The sequence below is a fragment of the Myotis davidii genome, unplaced genomic scaffold (genome assembly GCF_000327345.1).
Source record: "Myotis davidii unplaced genomic scaffold, ASM32734v1 scaffold198, whole genome shotgun sequence".
In the NCBI taxonomy this organism is placed as follows: domain Eukaryota; kingdom Metazoa; phylum Chordata; class Mammalia; order Chiroptera; family Vespertilionidae; genus Myotis; species Myotis davidii.
Window position 1 is genome coordinate 1,773,570 of NW_006291485.1, and position 26,905 is coordinate 1,800,474.

General features: G+C 54.3%; 2 protein-coding genes across 7 annotated transcripts in view; one reads left to right on the plus strand and one right to left on the minus strand.

Annotated features, from left to right (window-relative positions):
- REEP6 (receptor accessory protein 6) overlaps positions 1 to 3,709 on the plus strand; it is a 6,007-nt gene extending 2,298 nt beyond the window's left edge. Inside the window, exons 2-7 of one of the 6 annotated variants that reach the window (XM_015564642.1) lie at positions 1,031 to 1,124; positions 1,209 to 1,347; positions 1,679 to 1,847; positions 2,055 to 2,141; positions 2,459 to 3,122; positions 3,357 to 3,709. In XM_015564642.1, coding sequence (XP_015420128.1) covers positions 1,031 to 1,124; positions 1,209 to 1,347; positions 1,679 to 1,847; positions 2,055 to 2,141; positions 2,459 to 3,122; positions 3,357 to 3,674 — 1,471 coding nt within the window. In that variant the 3' untranslated portion in view covers positions 3,675 to 3,709. Of the gene's footprint in view, positions 1 to 1,030; positions 1,125 to 1,208; positions 1,348 to 1,678; positions 1,848 to 2,054; positions 2,142 to 2,458 lie in introns of all 6 variants that reach the window. The other 5 variants (XM_015564643.1, XM_006764816.2, XM_015564645.1 and 2 more) reach the window with 5 other exon arrangements.
- Positions 3,710 to 8,844: 5,135 nt separating this feature from the next.
- ADAMTSL5 (ADAMTS like 5) lies at positions 8,845 to 26,901 on the minus strand (the record flags this gene model as incomplete). Its single annotated transcript, XM_015564659.1, has 13 exons — positions 8,845 to 11,770; positions 12,116 to 12,187; positions 12,260 to 12,458; positions 12,750 to 12,913; positions 13,055 to 13,141; positions 13,717 to 13,828; positions 14,251 to 14,378; positions 15,387 to 15,495; positions 15,648 to 15,708; positions 15,970 to 16,061; positions 16,171 to 16,243; positions 18,870 to 19,023; positions 26,742 to 26,901. Coding segments are annotated over 13 exons (1,713 nt in total), but the record flags the coding sequence as incomplete, so codon positions are not given.
- Between the last annotated feature and the right edge of the window lie 4 nt (positions 26,902 to 26,905).

Here is a 26,905-nt window from a genome sequence, read left to right on the forward strand (position 1 = left end):
TAGCTAATCCACAACCCTAGGAGCCAGGGTCACTGTAACCCCATTGACAGATTGTGAAACTGAGTCTTTAAGCAGAGAGAGACTCTCAGTGTCACATGGTAAGTGAGTAGAAGGACAGAGGGCTCTCCAAGATCTGAGAGGCTCTGTACTGCCCTTTGCTGCCTAAGACCAGGAGGTCTCAAATGGGTCATACTGCCCCTGTTAGGACACTAGGCAATGTCTGGGGACATCTGTGGTGTCATGGCGGCATGCTCCTGGCATTGAGTGGGTGGACCCAGCCCCCCAAAGAGGATGACCTGGCCCAGATGTCAGCCCAGACTGAGAAACCCCACACTAAGATGACATTTTGAAAATATATTTTTATTGATTTTAAAGAGAGCATGAGAGGGAGATATAGAATCATTGATCGGCTACCTCCTGCATGCCCCCCACCAGGGATTGAGCCTGCAACCCAGGCCTCGAACTGGCAACCTCTTGGTGCATGGGTTGATGCTCAACCACTAAGCCACACTGACCAGGCCTAAGATGAAATTTTAAATTGCCTCTGCCTTTGTCTGCTCACCAGTAGTCATGTCTTAAGTTTATTCTTCAGTAGTCATGTCTTAATGATAGAATGGCCTCAGTTTTAGTTTTTTTCTCCTATTACTTAGGGCTCATGTATCCAACCCCTCTTACAGGGCCCAAGGTGAGGTGGTTATAATTGCAGATGATTCCTTATTCAGCAAGTGTTTATTGGGCAGCTACTCTGTATCCACCAGGGCCGAGGACCCTGCCTGCCTTTGGAGAGCTCACAGTACAATAGGGGAGATGGATATGTTAACTAATTACAGACACAAGACTCAGTGTTCAGAGCCATGGTGGGGGCCATCCAGGTGCTGTGTGGAGATGAGCACACCCTGGAGAGGTCACTAAGGCTTGTGGGAGGAATGACAACTCTGCGGGGTGCATCCGCCTGGCCAAGAGGAGGCTGGGAGCCTGCGGACTGGGTGTGGAGTGAGCCAGACCCTCACCCATGCCCTCTTTTCTGCAGGAGCCACCACTCTGCTAAGCCTGTATCTTCTGTTCGGTTACGGGGCACCTCTACTTTGCAATCTCATCGGGTTTGTGTACCCCGCATATGCTTCGTGAGTGTCCATGGGCTGTCCAGGTGGGGAGCATGAGGGACTCCAGGCAGCCCCTGATCCTGTCATACCTCCCCCCGCCCCCAGGATAAAAGCTATCGAGAGTCCAAGCAAAGAAGACGACACTGTGTGGCTCACCTACTGGGTGGTGTACAGCCTATTCGGGCTTGCCGAGTTCTTCAGCGATCTACTCCTGTCCTGGTTCCCTTTCTACTACGTGGGAAAGGTACGCACCACTGGAACACACACAGGATAGGATCTCCTGGGAGCAGGCAGGCAACCAGAGACTGGGGGTTTGAGGGGCCCGCCCTGCTGCCTCCTCAGGTGTCGGGGGAGACTCAGTCCCTTCCTGTGGAAACAGTCCCAGCCAGGGGAGTATCTGATGGGGGCAGCCCAAGTCCATCCGAGAGGGTGTCTGATGGGGGTGGCCAGACAAATCCTAAGGAGTGTATGTGTGGGCCCAGGTCCACATAGCCCAGTGTCTGACGGAAGAGGTCCAGCCCCCTCCTCCCGGGGCACAGATCCGGTCCGAGTGTAACTGCCATCCATGCCCGCAGTGCGCCTTCCTGTTGTTCTGCATGATTCCCGGGCCATGGAATGGGGCTCACATGCTGTACCGTCAAATCATACGCCCGCTGTTTCTAAAGCATCACGAGGCCGTGGACAACATCATGAGAGACCTCAGCGGGCGAGCACTGGACGTGGCAGCAGGAGTAACCCGGGACGGTATGTGCTTGTAGGGCATGGGGGAGTTAGTTTGTCCCAGTTTGGGTCTGTCTGTCTCCCAGCCTATCCACCCCTGCTTACCTTCACTCCTGGCTCCTCTCCTCCTGACTCTGACTGGTCTCCATCTGGCATCTTGGCCACTGGCATCAGGCGCTCTGGCTTCTCCTCTCACTGTCCGCCTTTCTCTCCTCTGCTTTCGGAAACCAGTCCTTCAGACCCTGGCCCGAAGCCGGGCTCTCGTCACCCCAACGGCTATGGTGGTGGGCCCCCCGCTGCTACTGGAGCCAACCATAGGTAACCCCCACCCCTAGGAAGTAAGTTTTATATGTGTATGCATGCATATGTGCACGTGTGAGTGCAAGCATGCGTGTGTGTGTGTGTATGACCGTGGGTTGGTTTGTGCATTGTGTGAGTTCATTTATGTGTGTGATTGTGTACAAGTGTACCTACATATGTGTGAATATGTGCAGATGACTATCCTTGCCAAGGATGGCCATTGACCCTACCCTGGTCCCCAGCAGCCTCCATCCCACTCTCTAGCAGCTGAGCATAGCCCCAGGACCTGAGAGCTTGGCCAGACCTACCTTACCCCCATGGCCCTCTCTCTGCAGCCAAAGTAACCGTGACTCAGCTCCAGAAGGACAAGTGAAGTCCCTACCCAGTCCCCGTGCAGATAAGCTGGCCGGCCAGCTAAAAGACACCATGTCCTCCACGGATTCCTCAACTGATTCCTCAGGACAGACCCACTCTGTTCCCTCAGCCCCAATCAAGCCAGCCTCTGGGAACGCCTCATGTACCACCTTTGGCCCGTCCCATTCTCAATCCGTGGTCACAGGGTCTGCCAGTGTCGCCAAGCTGCCTGGCAAATCCCAGGTCCAGTCATCCTCAAAAGCATCTAGTGCGAGAGCCAATTCTTCCAACCAGCCCCAGGCATCTGTCACTTCCTTGGGCCCCTCCCAGCCAGCCCAGCAGTCCCCCGGCCCTGGTTCAGGCTCTGTGCATCATCCCAGCACCTTCTCCAGCCAGCCCCCCCCTACTGTGCCATCCCCCAGTGGTACCACCATCCCCATGCAGCCCCACAGCAGTCCCAATAGACCAGGGGAGTCGGCCCTCAAGGGCTCTAAGTCCAACAAACATCAGAAGACGTCCCCAACACTGATATCTCCCAGTGGTACCGGCGTCCCCATGCAGCCCCACAGCAGCCCTAATAAACCAACGGAGTCAGCCCCCAAGGCCTCTAAGTCCAACAAACATCAGAAGACGTCCCCAACCCTGATATCTCCCAGTGGTACCGGCGTCCCCATGCAGCCCCACAGCAGTCCCAATAGACCAGGGGAGTCGGCCCTCAAGGGCTCCAAGTCCAACAAACATCAGAAGACGCCCACAGCGCAGCCATCTCCCAGTAGTACCACCATCCCCACGCAGCCCCACGACAGCCCTAATAGACCAGCGGAGTCAGCCCCCAAGGCCTCTAAGTCTAGCAAACATCAGAAGACGTCCCCAGCGCAGCCATCTCCCAGTGGTACCACCATCCCCACGCAGCCCCACGACAGCTCTAATAGACCAACGGAGTCAGCCCTCAAGGCCTCTAAGTCCAGCAAACATCAGAAGACGTCCCCAGCGCAGCCCCCAACCAGTACCTCAGTGCACGAGCAGCAGCCCCAAACCAGTACCTCAGAGCCCGAGCTGCCTGTCTCCTACCTTTCTGGGTTCCCTCTGGAGTACACCTCAGAGTCCACCACTGAAATCACCTGCCACTGGCCCCACCACCACTCCTGGCTCCAATACCTACAGCACTGCTGGCGCCTGAAACACCTATCCTGCTAGGACAGGGCTCAATAAAATACATCTTGCAGAGCCTTTTTTTGCTGTCCTGGGTGCGTGTGTGTGTGTCGGTGGGGAATAGGTGTTCTTTGCAGGGATCATCCCATCTAATCAGAAGAGGTTGCTGTGTAGCCCCACTTTAAAGATAAGAAACTGAGGCCCAGAATTATGGTCTTGCCAAGTGGCTGAGATGAATCAGAGATGAGAATTGGAATACAAGTCCCTTTTCTGGAAGGGGACCTCAGGAAGCTTCAGTAGGGAGTGGGTAGGGGAAGGAGCCAAAGAAGTAGGTGTGGCCAAGCCTGGAACCTGTGTCCAGTGCACACCTGAGACCCTCTGTTCAGGTGCTGAGGGATCCAGGGACTATGCACTGGGGAAGCAGTGGCCATTCGTTTCAGCCAGCATCCCCCTGCAGGCAGCAGAGAGGCCTTGGGGCTGGCAGTTGACAGACTGGCATTCATGGAAATGGAGAGAGGGGAGTTGGGTGAACACTAATGGGGCCTCCTTCAGCCTTCACTTGGGTTTCCTTTGTGAGGCTGGCATGACCCTGTTCATGAAATCAGGAATGGATGCAGATGCAAAAAGCCCAAAGAAAGAATAGCAAATCCAATCCAACAGTATATAAAATACAGAATGCCCCCTGTGCAGCTATAGATCCCTGGAGGCAGATCCTGAACTGGAAGCTGGGGGACCGGGTGGGGGTAGGAGTGGAGCTGGACCAGGAGGCGGTCTCAGTGGGAGCAGGGGTTACCTGAAGCCTGAACTGCACCTGCAACGAGCTCCACCTGGAGCCTGGGGGCCAGGTTTTGTCCCCTGAGGAAGGGGCTGTAACACAAAGGCATCTGCTTTCACAGCTGGGGAGGACCTGGGCCCCCCAGAATCCATCAGGCGCCCCATCTCACCACTCAGCTCCTGCCACCCAAGCTCTGCTTCCCGTGGTCTTAGGGGGCCACAGCTTCTGATGCAAACACAAGAGAAAGGTTAGGATGAACCGCAAACCCTGACACTGCAGGTGCTTCTGAGGCTATAACTCAGTGGTTCTCAACTGGGGGCAGTTTTTTTCTCAAAGGCGCTGGGCAATGTCTGGAGACACCAGTTTCTTTTCTTTTTTTTGGCAGTTAGTCTCTATTCTTTCAATTAAGAAAAAAAAGTAGTATTTAGTATGTGGCAGAGGAGGGCACCACACTAAATGCCGGATATTCACGAGTGCAGTGATGGCGAACCTTTTGAGCTCGGCGTGTCAGCATTTTGAAAAACCCTAACTTAACTCTGGTGCCGTGTCACATATAGAAATTTTTTGATCTTTGCAGCCATAGTAAAACAAAGATTTATATTTTTGATATTTATTTTATATACTTAAATGCCATTTAACAAAGAAAAATCAACCAAAAAATGAGTTCGCTTGTCACTTCTGACACGCGTGTCATAGGTTCGCCATCACTGCACTAGTGAGTAAAAGGAAATCTTTGCCATTTAAATTGAGGACAGGCAAGGAGACAGAAAATGGAAAGAGGGTACCCAAGAAATATGGAGAGAAAAGGAAGCAGTGACAAGAAAGGAGAGATGCCTGAGGTGGTGAGTGAGCTGACACCTGAAAAATGAGGAAGGGCAGGCCTGAAAGGCAAAGGCAGGGACAATCAGGCTGTGGAGCCTGACCTTGGGGCACCTGGCTCAGCTGAGGGACTAAAGGAGGGCCCCAGAGATCCTTCCAGAACAGAGGTGCCTAGGGGGTCTGCGCCTTCACACTCTCCCTCACTGTTTTCACGTTTTGACTCAAATGCCTTCTTCGCAGGGAGGTCTTCCCTGATCCCTCTGTATAAAATCTACATGACCCGCCATGTCTCCATCTCAACATGACGTGTTTTACCTATTTCTCTTGCCTCTCGCCTGCCTGCCCCGTTAGACTGTGAGCGCCACAGCGGCTGAGTTTCTGTCTGCCCCGTGCTGTGTTCCGCCTGGAACATAGTAGCAGGTCAATAAACATTTGCTAATCTAATTAATAGCTCTAGGAAGGCTTAACAGAAAAGGCAGCCATGGTCGAGTTCCCCTCGGACCCGCCCAACAGGCCCCACCACCCTCTGACCAGGGATGAAAGCGACTCTCAGGCCTACACTTGGCCGCTTGGCCTACTCTGCTCAACTTCAGTCCAGCCTTACGCACGGCCGCAGGTCCTCACGAATCTCGGCCCCTGGCCAACCATCTCCCACAGATCCCACCACCTCCCGCCCCACCCTGCAACCCCCTGCCGAAGCAGCCAGTGTCTGCTCTGCTCTGGGGTGGGTGTGCGCAGCATTGGGAGGCGAAGACGCTACCGTCCCTGACCGAGACACCCAGTTTTTGCCCAAACACATCAGCCAAGTCTTGCAATCCTGTGACATGCCATGCCCCTCGCTCCTTAGCCAGCCTTGCAGTTCCCAGCTGGTGGTGACTCGAAGACAGCTTTCCCCCAAAAAGGAGGCAGCCCTCTGCAGCCACCAACACCACTGCCCGTGTCCTCATCCTTGAGAATTCTAACAAAGGAGGAGGACGTGCTGAGTGTTACGCGGATATTGAGCGCTTGTTGTATTCCAACCCCTCCTCTAGGAGCCAGGGTTACAGTATTGACCCAGAGAGTTAAAAATTTCCTACTCCAGGTAGTTTGGGAAGGCAACAATTGGCATGATACATGTATAACATGTCAGAGGGAGCCCTGGGGCTCAGTTGGTTGGAGCATCATCTTGTGCATCTAAGGGTCGTGGGTTCAACTCCTGATCAGGGCACATACCCAGATTTCGGGTTCAATCCCCAGTTCAGGGTGCATATGGGAGACAACTGATCCATGTTTCTCTCTCACAATGATGATGTATCTCTCTCTCTCCCTCACCCTTAAATCAATAAAATAAAAAAATTTTAATGAAAAAAAAAACATGTCAGAGTGAGGTGAATGACATGGGGAAAATGCAGCCGAAGTTGAGGGGGCCAGGGCTGCAATGTCAGGGTCAGAGAAAGGCCTGTCTATGAAAATGACATTCAAGTAAAGACATGAAGAAGGTGAGGGCATGAATCTGGTGAGAATCGGACAGGGGTGGTCCAGCAGAGAGAAGGGGCTCTCCGAAGGCAGAGCCTGGCAGAGTGTAGGAAGAACGGAGACCTGTGTGGCTGGAGCTGAGTGAATGAGGGGGGAGAGGAGGTGAGCCAGGGGGTGGACCGTGCAGATATCTGGAAGGCGTGGTAAGGACTTTGGCTTTTCCTGGGGGTGTAAGATTTGTCAAGAGGGAGGAAGGGACTGATCAAAGGTCTGCTAAGAGGCCTACGTGGGTGTTGGGGACAGGGATCTCAGAATCTGCTTATCACTGGCCCAGCTGTTTGAAGAATGTGCTGTGGCTGTGGTCTGGGGTGGGGCAGTGCTGGGCTCACTCTGCACCTGGCATCCCCCCTACCCTGCTGTCCCTAGGCCAGTGATGGCGAACCTATGACACGTGTGTCAGAGGTGACACGTGAACTCATTTTTTTGGTTGATTTTTCTTTGTTAAATATATAAAATGAATATCAAAAATATAAGTCTTTGTTTTACAATGGTTGCAAACATCAAAAAATTTCTATGTGACTCGGCACCAGAGTTAAGTTAGGGTTTTTCAAAATGCTGACACGCCGAGCTCAAAAGGTTCGCCATCACTGCCCTAGGTGGTGAAACGGGTGCTCAGAGGCTGTCCCTGTCCCCCTGCCCTGGTCAGCTCACCAGGCAGTACAGATAGGGAGGATACACACCTGTCTCCCCAGGTGGAAACAGTGACCTTTAGCCCCTCAGACATGTTTTATTTTATGTTTTTATTGTTTTTTTTAAATATGTTTTTATTGATTTCAAGAAGAAGAGAGAGAGAAAGAGAGAGAGAGAGGAGAGAGAGAGAAATATCCATGATAAGAGAGAACCATGGATTGGCTGCCTCCTGCTCGCCCCCTATTGGGGATGAGCCTGTAACCCAGGCATGTGCCCTGACCGGGAATCCAACCTGTGACCTCCTGGTTCATAGGTCGATGCTCAACCACTGAGCCACGCCGGCTGAGCACATAGTTTGTTTTATTCTTAAACCTACAGAAAAGTGTAACCAGTGACTCAGAGCTACTAAGGCAACAGGGCCAGCCCCTCCCAGTCACTTCCCACCCCCAGTGGTATCTCTGTCCTTTCCTATCTGACTCAGAGCTGTGTCTGTGAGACTCACACCACTGTGGGCATTATCAGTACTTTGCTCTTTTTCATTGGTGGAGAGCATTTCATCCTGTGGGTAGGCCAGAATTATTTGCCCCATTCCACTGTTGGTGGGCATTTGAGTAGTTTCCCAATTTGGATTATTATGACTAAAGCTGCTAGGAACATTCTAGAACTGTCCTTTGGTGAGTGCAGCTCTCCTTTCTCAGAGATTGGAGAGTATAGGGTGAGCCTGTGAGTCTTCTGGGGCGACCATAACAAATTACCACACACTGGGGGTGGGGGGCCTTGAAACAACAAAGATTCAGTCTCTCACATTATGGAGGCCAGAAGTCAGTGTTACGGGGCCATGCTCCCTCCTGCGATTCCAGGGAGGGTCCTTCCGGCCTGTTCCAGCTTCTGGGCTTGTGGCCTCATTGCCCCAGTCTCTGGCTCCATTGTCACATGGCCCTCTTCTCTGTCTCTCCTTTCCATGTCTCTTATGAGGACACTTGTCATCGGATTTAGTGCCCACTCAGGTAATCCGGAATGATCTTATCTTGAGATCCTTAATTATATCTGCCGAGATCCTTTTTCCAAATAAGATCCCATTCACAGATTCTGGGGGTTGGGGCTTGGACATATCTAACTTGCTACTGAGATTTTTGTTCATCTATAGCAGACATGGCCAAACTGTTTTCCAAAGTGGTTCTGCCAACCTCACCTGTATGCCCACATCTAAACCTGTGAGCTCTCAGACAGTCCAGGGCTTTCTGTGGCCCTTTAAGTGGACATGTGTCCTCCCGTGTGTCAGCCATCTGGTACAGGGTCAGTGAGAGAAGGGCAGATGACAGAGTGGTGCCCTCTGCAGAGAATTAGAAAGGAAAAACATAACAGATCCCCCAGAGCTGGCGTTCAGAAATATTGAAAACAACCTTTTGTGGGGCTAATGAAATAATTACAATCACTGTCATTTTTACTAATATGGATGCAAGTTTCAAACATGCCTGTTTTAATTCATCTTTTAATAAACATCACCATCTGTGGGAAGTCAATGTGGAGAATTCCCAGTTCTGGACAAGCAAGGATGGGCCACCTGTGCTTCCTTCTAGAGGAGGTTCCTGCCCATTTGCAGTCACTCCGGGCAATGTGTGTGCCTCTGACCCAGAGGGGCTAGACTAGTATCCCTGCAGGGACACAGTAACTAATGAAAAAGGGCTGAGGACTGACTGGAAAGAGAAAAAAAAACAGAATGCTTCACTTTGTTTCTGTCATTCTGTGTAACCACCTGGAGTCATTAGTGTTTCAATGCAAAACAGCGTAATACGTTGCTTGGCAAGTACAAATGGTAGTTCCTTCCTGAACCACCACGCTGTTGAATTTGAGCAACTTTAGAATTGCAAGGTTTTCTTCTCTCTTTAAAGGGTTAGACTGCTTTAAAACGAACGAAAGAGCAGATCAAAACAATGGCATGTTTACTGGGAGTGTTACAAGACCATTACAGGGGGAGCTGTGAAGGGCTGGGGAAGTCACTGCTCGTGGCCACGGGCCACCCTGCCTGCCGGAGGAGACTCTGTGCTGGCCCTTCCCAGGAGCAGTCGCCTCTCGTCAGCCAGTCCAGATGCTTTGGGATTAGGAGCTCTGGGGCTGAAAAGGCCTGAGACCCTTGTTCCCAGACATATCCCCATACTGCATGGAGGCAGAGGGGACCACCTCAGGCCAGTGGTGGGAAGAATGGAGCCGTAAGTGGGTGCTGGTGTAAGGCTGGTGGGGGAGGAGAGGCATTACTGAGGAAGGCAAGTGCAGATGAGAGAAGTGGGTGTGGAGGAGGAGGTACATAAGCATAGGGCCCTTCAGGGCTGCAGGTAACCAGTGCCTTGACTACCTTTCCCCCATCCTGCCACCAGTGGGCGCCCAGGCCCCACACCTCCCTCCAGGACTGCATCCCACTTTGCCCACGAGGCTCTGAGGTTTCTCCAGCTTCAGCACTCGTTGCAGATGACAGAGCCAGGCCTGGGATGGTCTAAGCACTGCTGGGCCCCTGGCATACAGTAGGCACTCAATAAATACCCGTTGGAGGAATGCATGAGTGAACTGAGGGGCTAGGGAAGGAATCCAGAAGAGTGATTCCCACGATCAGAGCCAGGAAGCGCTAAAAGGGTACTCACAGACCGGGAAACTAAGGCCAGGAGAGGGGAGTGGTCTGGCCTCAGGCCATCTGCAAAGTTAGGGGCTGAGCCCATCCAGCTCTGAGACCTGCATATTGTGTGCCCCTTGCCCACTGCCAGTATCCATGCTAGCGGGGAAAACACAGCCATGATGGTACAGAAGAGCAGATTGTCCCAAAATGACAGTGTGGGGCACCCATCCGGATGGGGAGGCAGAAGACGGTGCCCCCATCCAGAGTGGGGGAGGGTTTGCTGAGCCACGCCCCCCCACACACCCTCCCTTCTCACATGACTGATGTCTGCCCTCTTGCTCCAGAAGAATAAATGAAGAGAATCTATGACAACACAGGAAGAAGCAGGCCTGGAGAAGAGGCGTGGGACCTATAAAAGCCATGTTTACCCCGTACTCACCCCCCATCCTCATATAGTCCCTGTCCTCCCCTCCCACAAAGTGTCAGACATTCTGAAGGGAGGTGGGGAATGGACCAGGTAGAGGGGATGGGGTTTGTGAGATCACATGTGTACACGCTGTGAGAGCACAGTTGTGGATCCCACTACTAGTGCATCCACACATTTCTGTGGCCAAGTGTGCCCTTGTTTTAAAAAATAGCTTGTAAAAACTAAGTAGAAATATAAAAGGGGTGAACAGCAGTGTGGACTGGAGGAACCCCTTCTAGAATTGCTGAGGTTGTCAAAATTATCTTTGAATAGTCATGGGGCTGTAAAGTAAACCATAGGGAATATAGTCAATAATATGATAACTATGTAGGATGCTAATTGGGCACTGGAAATATCAAAGGGACACTAGGTAAGTATATGATTGTCTAACCACTGAGCTGTACACCTGAAATCAATACAAAATTGAAAGAGAAAGATGATCTCGGAGCCTTCTGGTAGTCAGCACAAAGGGGAAATGAGTGTGTTACAGAGCCCAGTTAGGCATGTGTTCTAGTGGGTATGTCTGTCTGTGACAGTGTCTCTGAATACATTGTGGTGAACGGGTAAATGGCAGCAAGAAGAGAGGGCACAGAGTTTCAGGGAGTTACATAGTGAGGAGCTTCCTGGTAGCCAAGGCAAGAGGGGAAACGGATACATTACAATGTCTCCTTAGGCATGTCTTCCTATGGGCCCTGCTTGCGTATGAGTGTCTCTCTAAGCAAGTGAGTGCAAGGCAAGGGGAATAAAAGTAGACACAAAGTTTTTGAGTAAAAGAAAGCTATGAGTTTCCTGGCGGTGAGGGTGAGAGAAGAAATCAGAGTTAAAGAAGCAATTCAGTGTTTTCTCATCAGCGCCTGCCTACTGCGAGAGTGGATCTGACTGACGGTACGCAAAGGTGTGTAAGTGTGTATGAGGGAGAGGTACATAGCTGTGGTGGGAGATAGTTCTGAGCTCCTTGGAAGCCAGGCAAGAGAGGAAATAGGTTGAGTTTGAGCCTGGTCAGGCACATCTTCCTGGTCTGGGGGCTCAGACAGGGCAGTGTCTGGCAGCCAGGCGTACTCGGCTGTCCTCGGCGGGGCTCCAGGGCCGGGCATAGCCAGCATGGGGCAGCAGTAGCCGGTCCTGAGTGCCATCGGGGTTGACAAGGCGCTGGGCAGCCAGCAGGTACTCTCGATGGAGGGCCATTGGTGGGCAGGGGCAGCGGCCAGGTGCCCACACATACTCGAGGGACTGCAGTGGTGAGCGGTTCTTGTAGACAAGCTGCACACGCACCTCATAGCGGGTCTCCTGGGCCTGGCGGAGGTGGCCCAGCACTCGAGCCCGGAACACTGTGGGCAGGGTGGTGCTGAGGCCAATTGGATGGTCCAACCTGGACACCCATTCATGCACCCCGTTGCCATATGAGGAAACTTGGGGTCAAGTGGGACATGGGGGGGCCCCTAGGGACTGTGGAGAGGGTCCTGTGGTCAAGATCAGGTCAGGATCAATGAGGACTTAGAGGTCAAATTCGAGCAAAGGGCCAAATCAAGAAGTCAAATTAGGGCAAGAAGGGGTCAAGTTGGAGTCAAATCAAGGACTCAAGAGTAAAGTCAGAACAGGGTCGGATAGCAGGAAAGTAGCCAAGTTTAGGTCAATTAGGGGCCAGGTGAGGGTTGGGGAAAAGGGTCTCTCACCAAAGTCACTGCCGCAAAGGTGGAGCAGCCGGTGGGCACGACCGCGGGTGTCGGGACAGGGTGGGCAGGGATCTGTGAGATAGTGCAGTTAGGGCACACGCCCCGCCTCCCTGCTTGCCCCCATAGTGGCTATTCCCTGCTCACCTGGGGTGGGCTTTGGGGTCTGTGTGGGGAAAGCAGCCAGGGCTTCCTGGGGCTCAAGGGACTGGGGCTCCACCTCCAGAGGCTGCGGCTGCCTCAGGGACCAGCCCAGGGCCTGGGCCTGCTCCTGGAAGGGGCCATAGCGCTCCCTAGGGAGCCAGAACTCGAACTCAATGCCGGGATTGGGCTCCTGCAGGAGGACCTAGGGAGAAGGTCACACACTAGGGAGCCGAAATCAGAACTGGTGGCCCAGCCTCCATCCTCTGGCCTTTCTCCTGATTCTCTACCCTAGCCTCCCTCCTCTGACTCTCTACCTCGCCCTGGCCCCTCTGACACTCTCTCTAATCCGATCTCACCCCTCTGACTCTCTGTTCCTAGCTCCCCCACTCTCACTCTCTACCCCGACTCCCCCTCTCGGTCCCCAGCCTTCCCGGGGTCCTTTAATCCCTACCACCACCACGTGCCCAGGTGCCCCCTGGAGGCCCGCACGCACCTGCAGGAGCAGGTCTTGGGACGTGGGTCCGGCCGCGCGCAGCGTCTCCTCCGGCCACGCAGCGCGGGTGTAGACCACGCGGGTGCCCGCCGCCTCATACGTCCCGGACGGGCTCACCTCCCCGTTGCCATTGAGCACGTAGCGCCCGTCGCCCCCCATCAGCGCTGCAAGGGAAGGGTCAGCCCAGGCTCCCCGGAACCCGCCCCTCCACCTCCCCGACACCGCGTCCCCCTCCTCCGGCCTCAGTCTCGCGGCTTCATCGAGGCGGCCAGGAGGGCGCCTCCCCCTCGGAACCTCTGCGGTACCCAGGTGGTTTCGGCTCCGATGGACAGCGTAGATGTGCCTGGCGCCCTCGGGGATCAGAGTCACGTTCCAGTATCCTGCGAAGGCTCCTGGGCGGGAAGGAAGGAGGATGCTGCGGTGCGGGTGGCGGGTTGTTTGAGGGATGCTTGGAGGATTAAATGAGATACTGAGGCTAAGGAGATTGGCCTTGGTACTAGTACCCCAACAACGGTCCGTAAACGTTTGGGGTTAAGATTAGTATCGCCTAGCCCTGGCCGGTTTGGCTCAGCGGATAGAGCCTCGGCCTGCGGACTCAAGGGGCCCAGGTTCGATTCCGGTCGGGGGTGTGTGCCTTGGTTGCGGGCACATCCCCAGTGGGGAGTGCGCAGGAGGCAGCTGATCGATGTTTCTAGCTCTCTATCCCTCTCCCTTCCTCTCTGTAAAAATCAATAAAATATATATTTAAAAAAAGATTAGTATTGCCTAAATGAGGCAGCGAAGGGGTTAGATTTAGAACCACATCTGTTCTGGGAAGGGCGGGGCAATCTGGCAGTGACCAATCAGAATGATGAACGAGAGGGGCTGCGCCGCAGGCTGCCCAATCAGCACGGGAATTCACTTCCGTGCCTGCGGCTTCGTAAAGGGTCGGCTCTGGGAGAGTGGAGAGGACGGGGTGAGAGGTCACCGGTGTCACGGAACACGCGCTGCACGAAGAGGCACGAGTCGTTGGTGCCGCCGCAGCGACCACAGTGGTCCTCGCGGGCGTCCGAGCCCATCAAACCGTCACAGCCGGCGTTCTAGGCGGATGGGGAGGACACATGTCAGAGAGACCCCCTGCCCCAGCCCGGGCCTTGGCCTGGAAGAGGGGGGCGGGTTCTGAGAACCAGGGGGCGGGGCCTAGAGACGAGGGTGGGGCCTGGGAATAAAAGGATGGGCCCAGAAGGAGGGGTCTGGGAGGCCTAAGGAGGTGTGTGTGTGGGGGGGGGAGGGGGGGAGCCTGTGAAAGAGGGAGGGGTCATGGAACAAAAGGAAGGGGGCTTGGCGGGACTTGAGAGTGAAAGGGCGGACTCTGGAGAGAAGCTAGGAGTGAAGTCTATGGAGGGGCGTGGCCCAGTGGGAGGGGAGGGGCCAGGAGGTGGCGGGGACCTAAACCTAAATGAATTCGGTCTGGGGTGCGGTGGGAGGTGGGCTGGGCTGGGCGGGTCCTGGCAGTCCTTACGAGGCAGCGGCCAGCCACGCAGAGTCCCCGGCTACCCCAGCTGCAGGGAGTACCATCCAGGACGCGGCCAAAGCTGTGGTAGAAGGCATGTCCCACGGCCAGGCAGTTGAGGTCGCACTGGTTGGGCGCTGGGGGTGGAAGGACAGAGTGGACCAGGGGTCTTCTAGCCCAGTTACAGCCCCCTTCCCGCTAGCCTCCCAGAGAGAGCCACCCCCCTGGGCAGATGAGGCCCAGAAACTCAGCCAAAACTGCACATGCAGGTTGAAGCAGGGCCAGGACTGGGCTTCGGCATTTGGCCTCAGCTTTCTGACTCTCCCAGGCAGATATCCTGGGCCTGCATGCATGCATTCATTCCACAAACCCTCAAATAACCATTTCCAGACGTGATTCTAGGCTCAGCGTTGAGCAGAGCTGCACCCAGCAGGTGCCCAATAAAAAGTGTTTGTCCCGTGCTGACTGGGTCCCGCATAGCATGTGTCTTTAGCCCCTGTCCCCCGCCCCAGGACTCAGTTTCCCCCTCTGCTTGGCAGCAGGGTGCAATGAGCAGTCCACTCACTCCAGCCCATAGCTCTGACTCCTATGCCCCCCATCTCCCTCAGCTTGGCTGGCTGACCCAGCCTGGAACAGCGCCCCAGCTGGCCCTGGTGGGCTAATGCTTACGGCAAAGGGGAAAAAACACGATGAGGTTTACAAATGGAACTTCCTTTATTCTAGGCTTTTCTTACCTGTGTCTGTCCTCTCCATAGCATCTGAAGCTGCCTGTCTCCCTTAAATCTGAAGGCATGCTGCCCCCAGCACACAGTTATATAACCCACTATTTTCAGCTAAATACTGGCAACATTTCCTGCTACCAAGGTAAGTTTGAGAACTGTTGGCCTCTGGATTCAGCCCTGAGTAAATCCTCAGTCTGGTGTCCAGCCCTGTGCGGAATAGACCCGGCTCCCGCTGCCTCTGCTTTACATCTCACACATGCTTTTCCCCTTCCCTTCACCAACACCTACATATCCTTCAAAGCCCAAGTGCTAATGCCTACTTCTCCTTACAACCCTCCAAGTCCCCCTTCCTTCTTAGCAGCCCCTTCTCCCTGCCAGCTCTGAGTTGTTTCCTCTGGACCAACAGGAGGGCAGGCTACTCACCACCATAGAAGGGCACCCATTGGTAAGTCTTCTGGGGGCCCAGGACAGGGTGGCCATTGTAGAGGGCACACTGGAGGTCTCGGAAGGGCATGGCTCCTGGGGGACAGTCCTGGGGACAGAGGTGGGTGGGTCAGAGGCTGGGACAGACTCAGGGGAGTCCAGAAAATCTGGCAGGGTGGCAAACATATTTGGGGGCATGAGTGGGGAAGCAGCAGGGCTTCAGGGCAGACTCGGGGGGTCTTGGAGGTGGACAGAACTTACTGGCAGCTGGCAGAGGCGGTACTCATGGGTGTCCCCCCAGCACAGCTCTTCCCTGGGGAACCTGTGAGGAGCAGGGTGGCCAGAGTGTGGTCAGGTTTCCCAGTAACCTCCTTCCCAGAGCCCGCCTGCTCACCCCTCACCCTCCCACACCAACCCTACCCACATTCCAGGTGCATTCGTAGGATTAAAAGGCACAGCATGTGTGGGCAGGTCAAGGGTGTGTTCAGGGGCTGGGCCTGGCTGGCAGGAGGGAAGGGTCAGGAACCCCCCCAACCCCCCCGCACCCGCTCAGCCGAGCCCCGGCTTCGTGCTCACTGCTCACCGGACACAGCGCCGGCTTCGCACAGAGAGTCCCTGCCCACAGGAGCTGGAACAGTGGCTCCAGGAACCCCATGGTGTCCACTCCCCTGGACCCTACTTGGAGAAAGAGAGACATGGTCAGCATGGAGGGGAGGTTGGCAACCCCCACATGGCTATGGGGTCTCCATGCCCAATGCTCCCTGGGCTCATGTTCCCCCCTTACCTGAGCACTGCCTCCCAAACCACAGTTCAGGAGGGTCCATAGCAGGAGCAGGAGGTTCCGGAGGGGGTGGGGTCTGGGGAAGCAGAGGGAGTCTTTGCAGTGGAGGTGTGAGCAGGCCAGGGGTTGAACCCCAGCTCTGCCCTGACTATGTGATTTGGGGCAGTAACTGAACCTCTCTGAGCCTCCCCTTCTAATATCTGAAAAATGTATTCATAATACAGCCCCCCCCCCAGGAAATTTTTGAGGAGTCCTTCGGATCAGGTAAGAAAAATGGGAGGCACAGAGTCTGGAATATAGATGAAGAATTCAAATTATTATTATTATTATTACTATTATTGGTTGTTTACTGTCTTATGATGCACACAGTAGGTGCTTAATCAGTGTCTAATGACAGAACAAATCATTCCAGGATAAGTGCACAAGTGTCTCCAGGGTCAGGGCGCCTCGCTGCTCTCTCCACCATCATTGCTTCTACCTTCCTGCACGGCCAGGGGCCAGCGACCCCCCTTCCCCAGGTGTCAGTTTCCCCATCTGTGCACTGGGGACCAGCTGGGGTCAGTCCAGGACTCTGAGACCTTGCAGGGGGAGCAGCCCGTAGGGGCTGGGTCCCTTCAGGGCTCCATCCGATCCCAGACCCTCGGCAGCAGGTGTCCCTATATTGGGGAGGGGCAGAAAGGGGCCAGCCAGCACCTCATGGCCGCAGGAGCAGAGGGTGTGGGATGGAGGGCCAGGGTGGTCTGGAAAGGGAAAAGGGCCCCTGATGAGGATGATGCAGAAAACAGGGAGACAAGCTGGGTGGGGGGACGGGGTTGGCAACTTTGCCTCAGTTTTCCCGTCTGTCAGGAGAAATATAAAGCCACTTGCCATGCACACCCTCCGCGTGACCATGACATTGGCAGAGGAAGGAAGAGGGAAGTGGCCACCTGGTGAGTCCTTCCTTGGAGCAGAGCCAGGGAGCCCAGCAGTCAGCAGTGCCCAAAGCACACGCAGGACAAACTGGAATCCTCCAGCCTCCGAGCTCCTGGGCACTGCGTGGGGGAAGGCCGGACCTCATTGGATCTATGGCCCCTCTTGAGCCTCAGTTTCCCTGTATCTCAGGCCCTCCTGGCTATGGCATTTGGGGCACGAAGGGTCTGGTGCTGAGTGGCTCCAGGTGCCAAGAGCCTGGGAGACCACCAAGTGGGCCCCCTCTCCCACCAGCCCGTTGCATCTCAGCCCCTTTCTGAACCCAGGGCCCGGGCTGGCCCAGGAAGCAGGAAGTTGGGAGGGGAGAGCCAAGATAGGGGAGGGGGCTGGTCTTCTGAACCCTTTCCTGACTCAGCACTGAGGTGGGGATCTAGGCGATGGAAAATAAGGGGCTAAAAGAACCACCCTCCCGCTCCCCAGAGCCCCGCCCCAAAGAGCAGGACGCTTACACCCAGTTTGGGCTGAACTCCTGACGGAGGGTGTGACCTCAGGGTAAGCCACGCCTCTGGGCCTCAGTTTTCCCAGGAAGAAGTGGGGATGAGCTTTCTCTCAGCCGGCGGATTGCTGCCTCACCGTCCCCCCCACTCCTCCCCTCCACGAGACCCAGGAGGCACGGACCCGGGCGGGGGGGTGCTGATTGTTGTGCCTGCCAGATATTCCTGCAGTAAAATTACTGACAGCAACTAAAGGCCAACATGCATGTACTATGTCCTTCAAGAGAAGTGGTATAATTTATCATATGTCTCGTCCCTATAGAGTTTTTGTATATAGACTATATGGAGGAAAGATTTTTAATGCTGCTTTCCAATACAAAGTGAAGTTTTGAAAAAAAAATAAGAGTGTGAAGTTAACCTAGATTTCTGATATATTGGTTTCTTCCCATGTTTGTTTTCATGATAGAAAAAAGAAAACCGTTCTTTAATGGTAGATATTGACAAACATAACCTTGATGAGAAGCTTGTTCTCATGTCTAGTGTGATCCCAAACACTCAGAACTGTAAGGAGGAAACTCCCCGAGAGGCAGTATGTTGGAAATAGCTGGATGAAATGAGGGCTTAATCATGAAAAATTGGGCAACTGTGGGAAATGGGATGACACAAAGGCTAATTTCACATGAATCAAAATATCTACTCTTTTCCCTGGGCCCCGGACTGTGAGCGACGGCTTTGGGGCCAGACCCGGGTCCAGAGGTCCCCATTCTGCATGGCCCTGCCCTCACCCTCTCCGACCTCAACTTGCCCATTCGGGCAAGGGGGGCACCGCGACCCTTTCAGCTGGACGGCAGCTCTTGGCGCGGACTGGCGAGGTCAGGGTTACTCCAGGGCTCCCACCACCGCACCCTTTCCAGCGTGCCGCCTTCCCCCGCCCACAGGCACGCAGCAGGCGTCCTCTGCCCGCCCCTCCCCCAGCTCCTCACTGTCACCCACGGTGCTCCGTGGTAGGTAGGTTGAGGAAATGGGGCACCAAGAGGGTCCTCTGCCCCCAGGCTCCGGCCAGACTCAGCTTGAGGGCCTCCTCTTCCTGGAAGCCCACCGTGGGTCTCCCAGCCCTGACCACAGGGAGAGAGGGGTTGCGTGTCTACACTCCAGCCTGGAGCAGCTCAAAACAGAGCCACCCAATGCCTTTTGTTTCTTCAACATTTATTGAGAACCTACTACGTGCCAACACACTGGTGAACCACCCAGCCAGCCAGGCCAGTGAGGGAGGCAGGCGCCGGGTCGGTATCATCTTACCTTGAGATCAGGTGCTCAGAGGAAACAGCCCGGGCCCCCTGCAGATGTGGGGGACATCTGGAAGGTCCATATTGAGGAGGTGACTGCCGCAGGAGGTGGGGGGAAGGGCAGCCCAGGCGGAGGGCACATCCAGCGCAAAGGCCTCGAGGCTGGACTAAGAGGCGGTGGAGAGGGTGGAGCCAGTGGCCTGAGTGGGGGAAGGGATGAGCTCAGAGGCAGGAAAGGAGCGTAGGGAGGTGGAAGAGTGCTCAAGCTTTGGAAAATCTACCCCTGGCTGCCATGGGGGAAAGTGGGGGGCCAGGAAAGTGGTGAGAGGCAGCAGTGGTCGGGGGCTGAGCCAGGGTGTCCCTGGAGGTGAGAGCAGTGGGTGGCTCCCAGCTGTTTGGGAGTGGAGTCTGCAGGAGTTGATGATGGATCCCATGGGGGGAGTGCTGGGAAGGTTTGAGTCAGAAGCTTGGCCTGAGTGGCTGGTGAAGGGAGGTGCCCATGTACTGAGGGCGGCAGGGTAGAGTGAATCCAGTGGTCACTTCTGAATGGCTCTACAGTGAGATGTCTGTGGGTCACCAAGAAGAGGCTGGGAATCCAGGGGTCATGTTGTCTGGGTGGAGGTGAACAAGTGGGTGTCCTCAGCACATGAGGGTGTTTAGTGTCATGAGTGAGATCACAGGGACAGAAAGGGGCAGGGGGTGGAGAACAGGTGGGCGTGGGGTCCCAGAGGCCACACAGGGCTTCTGGGAGAAATAAGATACAACCGGTGTGGGCAAGATGAAGATGTGGACCAGTGGACCAATGGGCCAATGACTTGGCATCGATGGAGGCAGTTGTGACCTTGATGAAGTTAAGTGTGGTTGGACAAGGCTGAAGAGAAGATGGTGGGAGAGGGAGGGGACAGCAAAAGCAGGCACTCTCTTCTGAGCACTGATTATGTATCACACTATGGACTGGGGCCTGAGAGTCATCAGAAATAAATCAGGCCTGGCTTGTGAGGCTCAATGGTTAAGCATCCACCTATGAACCAGGAGATCATGGTTTGATTCCTAATCAGGGCACATGCCCAGATTTCAGGCTCCATCCCCAATGGGAGGCATGTGGGAGGCAGCTGATCGCTGATTCCCTCTCATTATTGGTGTTTCTGTCTCTTCCTCTCTGAAATCAATAAAACTATATTCATCAACAATAAAGATAAATTTTAAAAAAGAAAAGCATATGATCATATGAGGGAGAGAGTAAATTTTTAGTAAAGACCTAGAGGAAGTGAGGAAACTAGCCTTGTGGATGTTGTGGGGAGAGTGAGTGTCCCCAGGGACACCCTGGCTCAGCCCCTGCCCAGAACCACCACTGCTGCCTCTCACCACTTTCCTGGGGACGTACAGGAAGTGGCCAATCAATGATTCTCTCTCATCACTTATGTTTTTATCTATCTTTCCCTCTCCCTTCCTCTCTGAAATCAATAAAGATATATAAAAAAGAAAGAACGGAAGACAGAAAGAAAGACAGAAAGAAAGGAAGGAAGGAAGGAAGGAAGGAAGGAAGGAAGGAAGGAAGGAAGGAAGGAAGGAAGCTTGGCCCAGGGACTCCACAAAGTGGACAATTGTATCCCCCTCAGAGATGCCTCATTACCCAAGCCTCAGCCACAGTGCTATGGTGCTATGCAGGGTGTATACAGCAGGCACTGCACCCTGCAAAAAGTGCATACAACAGGCACTATGTCCTGCATGGAGCAATACAGTAGGCATTATGCTCTGTACGAATGTATGCAGCATGTACTGTATCATACAACAGACACACTTTACTGTTCAGAGAGTCTATACAGTAGGTACTGCACCTTGTAGGGCGTGCATATAGTAGACATTGAATCTTCCAAGGAGTGCCTACAAGAGTCATTGTATCTGAAGAGAGTGCATGCAGAAATCACTGCACCATGCAAGGAGGGTTTACAGAAGGTACTTTTTAAAACTATGCTTTTATTGATTTCAGAGAGGAAGGGAGAGAGAGATAGAAACATCAATGATGAAGAGAATCATTGATTGGCTGCCTTCTGCACACCCCACGCTGGGGATGGAGTCCACAACCTGGGCATATGCCCTGACCAGGAATCGAACCGTGACCTCTTGGTTCATAAGTCAATGCTCAACCACTGAGCCACACTGGCTGGGCTACAGAAGATACTTCCCGCAGGGCACATCTACAGCAGGCATTGTACTCTATCCACAAGTGTATGTAGCAGGCACTGAGTCCTGTAGAAAGTGCATACCGCAGGCACTGCACCCTGCATGGGAACCCTGGCGCTTGTGGAATGACCAGATGGAGGTGGGATGAAATTGTGGAGTCCTGGGCCCATCCTCCAGTCTTTGCCTCCCCTTCATCTCTGTTTACCACCTCTGCCCTCTGACTATAACTCAGCTGGATTCAGCAGATCCCAGAGGATGAGGCCCAGAGCTTAGCTCAAAATACCTGGTGCAGGTGGCGGGGGTGGTTGTGAGGTTCAGAGGCTCCAGGTCCGGTGGCGTCTCAGTTCCCCATCCCGGACCCTGGCCCAGGTTCAGCCGGATTCCCCCTATCCTGAGCTTCAGCCCAGACCCCCTGCCTCTGGGCATGTGGGTCATGACAGATGTGGATCAGCTGGACCCGGGCTCCCTCTGCGGTCTGTTGTCTTATGGCCTTGGGGCTTAGGAAATGCCTATGAGCAGATCCGATGGCCTCCTCCTCCCCTTCCTCCAACTCCTTGTGCCACCTGTGATCCCTGAGGCCGGGCCATGTGGTCCCAGGACCCTCCAGCCCCCTGAGATGACTAGGTGGAATGGTTCCTGCCATCCCTGCCCTAGAACCCACGGTCTCTGGAGCTGCTTAGATGTCCTTGGGCATTAGTATGGGGAGAGCAGGACCCAGGACCCATCACGACTGAGGTCAACCATGTGAGCTGGGGATGCCACCCAGAAAGTCACCCTAGCTAGGGACATGAGAGGCAGGAAACAGAAAGAGCCAGATTCCTGAGATGGACCGAGCCATACCTGAAGCTATCAACCCAGTTTTGTTTTTTTTCACTTTAGCGACTTTGGGTGTCTGTGACCTCTGATTAAGAGGTCTAATGAGAGGCAGCATCCTTTCCTTCACCCTCATTCCAGACAGGTCCTACTGCTCGTGCACTGACCCCGTGACTGAGCCCTTCACCTACGGAGAGGCACCATTGCCGTGGGGGCGCTCAGATGTGATGTGACCCTCCCAACCCCTACTTTATGGGTCAGGACACTGAGGTACAGAGGGGTAAAGTCATACCCAGTGGGACTCAGAGATCCTGGGGCGACTTCACACCCACACCCGAATGGGTGGATTAAGTACCCACTGTGATCCTGTGATCTCCCACCCTCCAAGCAACCACTGTTTGCTTGGTTTTCTAGAAACACCACCCTCTCTGGTGTTTCTCCAGAGTCATCCCCATCTCAGGGTCATCCCCATCTCAGGGTACTTAATCCAAGGCTCCAGCTGATGATCACCCAGCTTTAGGAACCCTGGGCAGGGGTCAGCATGGAAGACCAGGCAGCCCCCTTTGCAAAACTGTGATCCAGTGATCCCAGCTCCTTTTGGGTTGGGAGTGTGGGGGAACTTGCCTGAAGTGGGGATGCTCCCGGCAGGACCTGGAGGATGAAGGGGTACTGGATGGAAGAGGGTGTGAGGGAGAGGGTGTTCTCAGCAGAGGAACAGCCTATGCAAAGGTCAGGTGGCCAAGGAGCAGGGTGAGGCCCAGGCCCAGGGGAGGCCTGTGTGGCCGGAGCACATGGAGCAAGGGGGTCTGCTTCAACGCCAGAGTGGGGCAGGGGCCTCACATGGCTTGGGGGCTGGGGAGCACGGAACAGTGATTCAGAAATGGCAAGTCACTTAAGGTATGCTGTTAGGTGGAAAAAATTAGCAAAATCATACACAATGTGATGACATTTTTATAAAAGAAGAAGTATGCATGTTGATATAAACTCAGACAGGAAATTGAAGGATAAACCTCTAGGGTTGGCTACAACGATCTTGAGGCAGGGGCTATCGTTGATTTTGAGTCACTGCCTTATAGGTTTTGCTTGAATTTCTTATAATGATCTCCTAATTCTTGTGGGTTTTATTTTTTAATTAGTTTTTGAATCATTTTAGATTTACAGAAAGTTTCAAAGACACTACAAAGTCTACGCTCTGCCATCAGTAGTATAATATTCCTCCCCCAAAGGGTGCTGATCACAGGATCACAGTTTTGCGAAGGGGCTGCCTGGCTCCCATGCTGACTCCTGCCCAGGGTTCCTAAAGCTGGGTGGTCGTGAGCTGGAGCCCTGGCCTGGCCACCCGCACCCTGAATCCCTACACCCCAGGTCACAGCTTCACTCCCCCTCCATTCTGCTCTCTTGCCAACCTGAGATAACTCCCCAGACTCAGCAGATTTCCCTGGAGAACTGCAGGAAGCTTCGCTCAAAATACCTGCCGCAGGTGAGGGGGCAGCTGCTGAGACAGCAGCCAGACTCCCAGAGGTCCACCTTGGGAGGCTTGAGGGGCTGGGCATGGGGTCAGCCTGGGCACAGTCCTCTTCTCCTAGAAGGTGCCAAGGTGGGCACACCCGGGCAGACATGACTCACCCTGGCTCCAGGTACGTCTCTGGTCTCCTGGCCTTTGAACTGCACTGGACTTCCTCATGTCTGCACGCGTGAGCTTAGCCTCTGGGGACAGGGCCTCGTGAGCAGAGTCAGCAGGAGGGAAGCCTGCCTCTGTGCTTCAGAAACCCCATGACTGCGGCAGGGCACTGCCTTGAGGCTGGCCCAGCGTTGTGAGTGGGGGAACTTGGCTTCTACTGGGTCCAGGATTAGACCTTATCCTTGCCTCTCCCACCCTCCAAGCATCCATTGTTGTCAGCTCTTTCTAGAAATACCACCCTCTCTGGTGTTTCTCCAGAGTCATCCCCATCTCAGGGTCATCCCCACCTCAGGGTACTTAATCCAATTGCCAAGTCCCCTCTGCCACCTTGGCACCTTCTCGGAGAAGAGGACTGTGCCCAGGCTGACCCCATGCCCAGCCCTCAAGCCTCCCAAGGTGGACCTCTGGGAGTCTGGCTGCCTCTGCGGACAGCAGCTGTCTCAGCAGCTGCCCCCTCACCTGCGGCAGGTATTTTGAGCGAAGCTTCCTGCAGTTCTCCAGGGAAATCTGCTGAGTCTGGGGAGTTATCTCAGGTTGGCAAGAGAGCAGAATGGAGGGGGAGTGAAGCTGTGACCTGGGGTGTAGGGATTCAGGGTGTGGGCGGCCAGGCCGAGGCTCCAGCTGATGATCACCCAGCTTTAGGAACCCTGGGCAGGGGTCAGCATGGAAGACCAGGCAGCCCCCTTTGCAAAACTGTGATCCAGTGATCAATATCCAAACTGCGCCTCAGTTTGCCCATCTCCAAAATGGGAGTTTTAGTAAGTCCCCCAAGGTTGTGTTTTTTTAAGGGTAGGGTGGGAAATCTAATATATTTTTCCTCTTTTTATTGTGGCAAAATACACATAACATGTACTTTACCATTTTAACTATTTTTAAGTGTAACTATAACCACCATCCATCTCCAGAACTTTTGTATCTTCTCAAACTGACACTTCATCCCTATTAAACATTAACTTCTTCACCTCCCTCTCCCCTAGCCTGTCACCCACCATCTACCTTCTGTCTCTGTGAGTTTGACTCCTCCAGGAACCTCATATGAGTGGAATCAACAGTATTTATCCTTCTGTGTCTGGTTTATTTTATTGAGCATAATGTCCTCAAAGTTCATCTATGTTGTAGCAGGTATCACAGTTTCCTTCCTTTATAAGCTTGAATAATATTCCAGTGTGTGAACGAATCACAATTTATCCATTTATCCACCACTGGACATTGGGGTTGTTGCCTCCGTTTAGCTGTTGTGAATCATGCTGCTGTGAACAATTATGTTTCATTTTATTCTAGACGAGAGGTCTGGTGCACGGATTCATGCACCGGTGGGGTTCCTCAGCCTGGCCTGTGGCTCTCCGATATCCCGCGAGGGGTCCCGGATTGAGAGAGGGCACAGGCCCAGTAGGGGGACGCCACAGGTGCACAATCGGGGCAGGGGAGGGACAGCAGGAGGGCTTCAGGGCATGTCCAGCCCATCTTGCCCAGTCCCCATCTGCCAGACCCCAGCAGCAAGGTAACCTACCAGTCGAAGCATCTGCCCCCTGGTGGCCAGTGTGTGTCAGCGCTACTGGTCAAATGGTTGCTTAGGCTTTTATATATATAGCTTTTTTTCATTCTAGAATCCTAGGGGCAGTAGGTGCCTGCTCATGGGGGTGCAGGCTGGGAAGGGGAGATCTCACCAGCCCCATGGTGAAGGTTCAGCCAGGAAGACCTGGCAAGCAGCCAAGAGGTGGGGGAGACTGGTGTCTGGGCAGAGGAGCCCGCTGACAGGCAGGCTGTGTGGCACCGCACCCGGGAATTCAGATTCTTTTCACCACCAGGGAGCTTCTGGGGGTTCAGTGGTCTTAGCCACCTGATTTAGCATGTGGGCTCTGCCTTCCCTCCCAGGATGGTTTAGGGGGGCAGGGGCTCTGGACCCACTGACCTACACTTCTGGCAGGGTTTGGCCACAACCCAGTGCCTCTGGCCTGCATGTGCCTTCCATGCAAGCCTCAGTTTCTTCCTCTGTAACATGAAGCTAAGAATAGCATCTACCTCCAGGACAAGCCACTGCCAGGAAGGGGTTCTGGCTTACTCACATTCACTACAGAACCCTCCCCTAGGTTAAGTCCTGGCAGTTTTTTCATGAGGCCTGGGTGGGTCTGTCTTGAGCACAGGTTCCATACACTATTTAACATACTGAATTAGCACATGGATGGAGGTGTGCTATTGAAAAGGAACCAGCTGCCTGCCCTCATGGATTCCAGGGTGACAGTGACATGACTGCTCAGACCCAAGGCCCCCCCTCTCCCCGCCCCAGCTGCCCATCTTCGGTCACACTGCACCTGGTTCTCATTAGCAGGGCCCTCGGCTCCCAGGTCACAGCCAGCTGACCCCCCTTCACTGTCCTGAAACCCTTTGGCCCAGGTGCTGAAGCCGCCCCCACAAAGGTCCCTGAGTCTTGCTCCCTCAAATGCTCTGGGGCCCCCATTTGAAGTGCCATGCGACCATGTGACAACTCAGAAGGTGTTTCCTGTCCCTGGTGGCATGGCTGGGCCAGATTCCAAAATCTGGTCTCTGGAAAATTCCTAGGTCTGATTCCAGCCGCATGAAGCCCTGCTAACCCCTCCCCATTCATTGTGTTATGTAACATTCGGGGATTAATACTGAGGCAGTCGGAGGCAGCAGCCCAAATTCAAACCCAGCACTGTCCCTTCCTGGCTGGGTAAGCACCCCAACCTCCCTGGGCCTCAGTGTGCTTACCTGTAAAATGGACACAGGCCAGTTCCCATGTCCCAGGATCAGGGTAACAGTGAAATGGGAGAAGGCAAGAAAAGTGCCTAGAACTGAAGTTGGGCCACAGCTCAGAGATGCCCCCACAGTATTCAGGGTCGGGGGGGACGCGATCCTGCCCACTTGTCCTCCCATCTGACTTCCTCTCTTTGGCAGCCCATGCCAGGAATCATAAGCCCCAGTCCATCCATCGGTCTCTAAATCCTGTCCCTTGTCACTGTCAAGTGTCCTTTATATATGACATCTCCCAACCCGGAGCCATTCCCCCTTCTGGGTCCCTGCCCCAGGCCTCACTCCCCTCCCCACCAGCCTCAGCCCCAGAGACACTGGGCTTCTTTCTCAGCCCCTGGATCCTGCTGCGCCCCCCAGTGCCCAGGTAATCAAGCCGCACGGTGTCACCGCAGAAAAGACGTAGTGGTCACAGGCATTCGGAAGGACCAGACTCACTTCTCCAGCGCACTTTGGGGAGAGCCCGCCAAGCCCCAACCCGCCCACCTTTCCCTGGGCGGCCTCGGGGAGACGGACACAGTCCCTGGGACTCCGTTTCCTGTTCAGCGAAACTGCGTGCTGACAGTTCTCGGCTTGGCGGGAGGCGCAGGAAGGCAAGAGCC